This window comes from Chanos chanos, chromosome 11 (genome assembly GCF_902362185.1).
Source record: "Chanos chanos chromosome 11, fChaCha1.1, whole genome shotgun sequence".
NCBI lineage: Eukaryota > Metazoa > Chordata > Actinopteri > Gonorynchiformes > Chanidae > Chanos > Chanos chanos.
In genome coordinates, this window is record NC_044505.1 from 13,452,616 (window position 1) to 13,457,615 (window position 5,000).

Sequence of the window (5,000 nt, forward strand, 5' to 3'; positions counted from 1 at the left end):
AAGCAAGGAAAATCTCACGCACACCCTGGCGAAATGTTGCAACACAGACAAACCTGAGTCAGATAAATAACTGTTTCATATTCAGTGTTGCTAAGAGGCTGCGAATGTATTCCATTTTCATACGTAATTGGATTTTTTTTGTAAAATGCACTGTGTCATTTCTGTCTGTGTCATTTCTGTCTGTCTGTGCATTTGGCGTGCGTTTCAGAGAAACAAAAGGCAGAGTTGACCCAGCAGCACACAGAGTGGGTGAGACAGATCACCCAGAGACATATGCAACAGATAGAAGACCTTCAGGCTGAGTTACACACTCACACACAAATGATGGCGCTGCAACAGGTACGCACGCACACACACACACAGACACACACACACACACACACACACCTCCCTTTGTGTTCACATATTGTAATCAGGTTTCTTGAACCACCATTTTATCACATCCTAATATATCTCTCTCTCTCTCTCTCTCTCTCAGGATCTAAAGCAGCAGAACCGTGTGCAGTCACTGGAGCGACAGTTAGATGAGAAAGGGAGCGAGATGCAGGAACTGAGGAGAGAAAATGATGAATTGAGGGAACGAGTGAACACCCTGAGCGTTGAAAAAGAAAGACGCTCTCTCCTTGACTCTAATCCGAGGTCTGAATCAAAACTCCCTCAGAATCTATCCCCCGCTACCTTTCAACGCCACACAAATCCCGACTCCGCTTCCTTTACGAATATCATTCCACTTAAAATGACCCAAAATGCAATGACGTGAGTTTTCGTTCGAGTCCAGCTCGCAAGCGCTGCCTAGTTTCAGCAGCGTGTGTCACCCAATGTCCTCGGCTCCGAGAACAAGACGGTTTCAAACCGCCCGACTGGAATGTCTGGAATCTGCTCGGAATTCTAATTGATCAAAAAAAAAAAAAAGTGGCTACTATGGTTACAACTCCCATGGTTACAGCACCTGAAGTTTGGTGCATGTAATTTTACGTTGTTCCTCTCTGAACCCTGGACTAAATCTCGTATAAAACAGAGGGAGAAACACTCAGTGCTGAGGCACTGATTCAAGCGTTGATTCACATCAAGCCCCTACTGCCTCTCCCCCTACACACCTTTAATAATTCATATGAGTTTACTTAGCCCCTGCATACGTGACACTGTGTGTGTGTGTGTGTGTGTGTGTGTGTGTGTGTGCTGCGTTGTAAAATATGTCAAATATATGATGTTGCATAGAGATGTAAAAAATGTCTTACACATGTTCAAATGTGTGTGTGTGTGTGTGTTTGCGCTGTGTTGTAAAATATGTCAAATAAACGATGTTACGCATGTTTAAACGTGTGCGCGTTTAAACGCACCGCCGTACGTGCTGGGATAAATACTAATCGGAGCGAGCGATCTTTCAGCTCCTGGACGGAGGAGGACGAGGAGGCGCTAGAACGGGACGGGAGGATGGAGAGGAACGACAGGGCCACGGGAGAGACGTCCGTCGTCAGGAGAGACCGCAGGATGGAAATCCAGACCATAATATCAGACTTCAGCGCCGCCCAGACGCGCCTGCAGGCCCGCATCGTCGCCCTGGAAACAGAGTACCTATTCTCACTACAACATCAATTATGCATAACGTTACAGTCACCCGTACACTGAAACACACGTCCTACAGCGAGACTATTAATATTGTAGTGTCTCCCTGCCCCTCTGTTTGTTCTTGGCAAACTATGCCACAAAAAGACAAATTCCCAAAAATGAAATGTATCACTGAAATATTATGTAAATTCATAACGCAGGTAAATGTGATTGTGTCAGTCTCCATCACCATGGTGATGAAGTTGGGGGTAAGAGGAGTTGGGAACGCGCATTTGAAGCGTCTGCTTTTGAGATTCACGGAGATGTTACTCCGCAGTCAAAAATGCAGCCGGTGCACTCCCATTGATTTGTTAAAAGAAGAAGAGTCAACTTTTTAAATATTTCACCGGGATTTTAAGTACGTCGTAGGTCTTCTAAGATTTTTAAATGAAAATCGTTTTCATTTTTGTAGAGCAGTAGTAATATTTTTTTTTTTAATATATATTATTAACTTTCCAAGTAGTCCCAGAATTGGTGTATTTTTAATGGTTTTTTCTTTCGCCGCGCACCATACAGCACAGTAAAAAAACCACCAGCATCTCCGTATCAACCATAAGATCTATTCATTTACACGACGACCGAGAACTTTCATCGCATATCGATGTGTTTATATGTGTGTCGCTCTTGTTTTGTAATGTACAGGGACTCCCGTTACCTAATGCATAACAACAACGTTATGATGTCATCACGGACACAGTTACGTGGACTTGACTCGGTGCCTGTCTCTGATATGTGTGTGTGTGTGTGTGTGTGTGTGTGGTGTGTGTGTGTAGGCTGAAAGAAAGGGATGAGAAAGGAAAAAGGAGGGAGCCGAGAGTGGAGGATCTTCACACCATCGCTAAGCTCCAGGATAAACTCACGGAGAGAGACCAGCTCATTAAAAGACTCGTGGTGAGGTTTTAAGTCATTGTGTTTTTGTTTGTTTTTTTTTTTTTACATGATGTTTGTGTGTTTACAAAGACTGACACACGACCTTCGCGTGTCTGTCCCGCAGGAAGAGAGACATCAGCAGTCCCAGCATCCCCCCGTCTGTGGCAACGTCACTTTGAAACCCTACGACACGAGAACACGACCGGGCAGCCTGACGCCAACGCTAAAGGTCAGACCCACACACACACACACACACAGTGCTCACAGCACTGATATTTGACACCATCATGAGTGTACAGGCTGAGTGAGAATCGCTGAGTCGTGTTTAATCTGAGTTTTGCTGTGTCATGCTTTCAGAAGAAAGTCATGGAGGAGACGCCGCCACGGGTCACCAGCGTTCCAAACCTCAGCTCGTACGAACGATCCGTCCTGAACCCTGAGGGGGTCGCCAGAGGGACGTCTCGCGCCCCAGGCTCCCCGACCGTGGATCAGGGAGGACGGGGGTTACCCCTATCCCGAACCAACACCCCCACCTCCTTAGCAAATCCCCCCACCCACTCAGACCCCAGGACGGGAATCCGCTACATCCGCTCACCCTCGCAGGAGCTCCAACACCAGCTCCATCACGGCAACATCAGCTACACCCAGCCCATCAGGTGTGGAAGCATGCACACACACACGCACACACACACACACACTGCACGACCCTAAAATCATATTGTTGCCATATTAGCAATTCAAGGACTTGAAAAACGGTATCACAGAAATATAGAAATTCTCAGAGGATCGAAAACTGTTTGGTGTATGTAATTAAAAAAAAAAAAAAACAATGTCAGAGCTAGAAGAAAAGACAGCCTTTGCTAAATGAGAAAGGCTGTTTCTTTTGTGTCGGGGATTAAGAATTGTTTTGATTGTCTGTGTTTTTCAGAAATCCGTCAGAACAGAGAGTCCTTGAAACTGGACCAGATGGACAGGACCCACAAAAACAAGAGTGGTTCACCAAATACTTCTCATTTTGAACACACACACATACACAAACATAAGGACAGACCACAACACACGCAAATGCACACATCCAAATTTGTTATATTCCAAACCCTGCTAACACACTTTCAGCCTGTGCCCAAACAAATCTTCTTTGTGAAGAAAACAGCACCTGGAGAGCATCACTCCTGACTCCTCGGCCCAGACGACCCACGGAGCTCATGAGTTCTGGAGGCGTGAACTTTGTGGAGGGTCGGTTCTGTTAGGTCAAGACAGAACTGACCCGTGTGTTTTACACAAAAGAGCTTCCATCATACTGGTCTGATTCACACTGGTCGGAAGCTCAGTTTTAAGATTCTAATGGAACAATGCTTAATCGATCCAAACCCACACACACAAACACACACAGTTTTTCTTATTCTCCCTTCATTTTGCCTGAACAATGCTAAACTGACCTCATCACTTACACACACACACACACACACACACACACACACACATATATATACACACACACACACACAGAGTGGATATCCAGAGAATACTGTATGATTGCTGATTAACCAAACTTCGCCAGTATTGTGCGCTTACTTCAATGCAGATATCTAATGTACAAGCTGGAATTAAATATTTTGTTTTATATAAACATCTGGCTCTTCTGATTAAACAGAAACTTTATTTTCACAATGTGGTTAGACATTTTTACATTTTCAACATTATGTTAGAGATTTGAATATTATGTCAGTAATATCCTTTTTTTTTTTCCTGACGTGAGTTTTCTACCGTCGAGATGGCTGGCTTCCAACTTAAAATTAACAAAAGAAAAAAAAAATTCCACTCAGCTTCAATGTCACAGACAAAGTAGGCCATGAATCAACCAGTCTTATGGCCAACGTGTAGTCAGTCAGGCTCTATTAACTCTCTCTCACGCGTACACACACACACACACACACACACACACACACACACACACACACACACACACAGTCTGTGTTCACTGAAACAGGCTGCAGTGCTGCAGGGCATCTGAAGCTGATTGGTAGTTGAGTATCTCTGAGTGGAAGGCGGTGAGCCTGCTCTTCAGCGCCCTCTGCTGGCCGGACTGAGCTTTGCTCCTGTAACTCATATTCAGCAACTTGTCAGCTAAATAATGCAACCACAGCACGTTCGAATGGGGATTATACTCACTCCAGTGGTTACTGAGGGAGAGAGAAAAAAAAAGAGAGAGAGAGAGAACTTATTAGATTTAATCTTAGGTAATTAGACTTTAATTACTTAGCTGATACTTCACACCACTACAGAGAGAAAGAGAGAGAGAGAGAGGGAAAAGGAGGAACATGAAAGAGAGATGGTAATTATTACAAGAAGATAATCAAAACTTCATCACATTAATCCCACATGAACGGAGTGAAAAAGACTGAAAAACAAAATCCGACTTGAACCAAAGCAGGCTTGCGACAGGCTATTAAACAGTCGATTGATAGCGGTTGACTTTTACCGCGTGGTGAATTATTTCCTAACCGACAGACGCGTGAGCT

At 44.4% G+C, this 5,000-nt stretch overlaps 1 protein-coding gene across 1 annotated transcript in view; it reads left to right on the top strand.

Moving 5' to 3' along the window:
• fam184b (family with sequence similarity 184 member B) overlaps window positions 1-3,497 on the top strand; it is a 15,634-nt gene extending 12,137 nt beyond the window's left edge. Inside the window, exons 12-18 of the mRNA XM_030788327.1 lie at window positions 209-339; window positions 479-639; window positions 1,389-1,571; window positions 2,382-2,499; window positions 2,603-2,707; window positions 2,839-3,134; window positions 3,407-3,497. Coding sequence (XP_030644187.1) covers window positions 209-339; window positions 479-639; window positions 1,389-1,571; window positions 2,382-2,499; window positions 2,603-2,707; window positions 2,839-3,134; window positions 3,407-3,497 — 1,085 coding nt within the window. The remainder of the gene's footprint in view (window positions 1-208; window positions 340-478; window positions 640-1,388; window positions 1,572-2,381; window positions 2,500-2,602; window positions 2,708-2,838; window positions 3,135-3,406) is intronic.
• The last annotated feature ends 1,503 nt before the right edge of the window (window positions 3,498-5,000 follow it).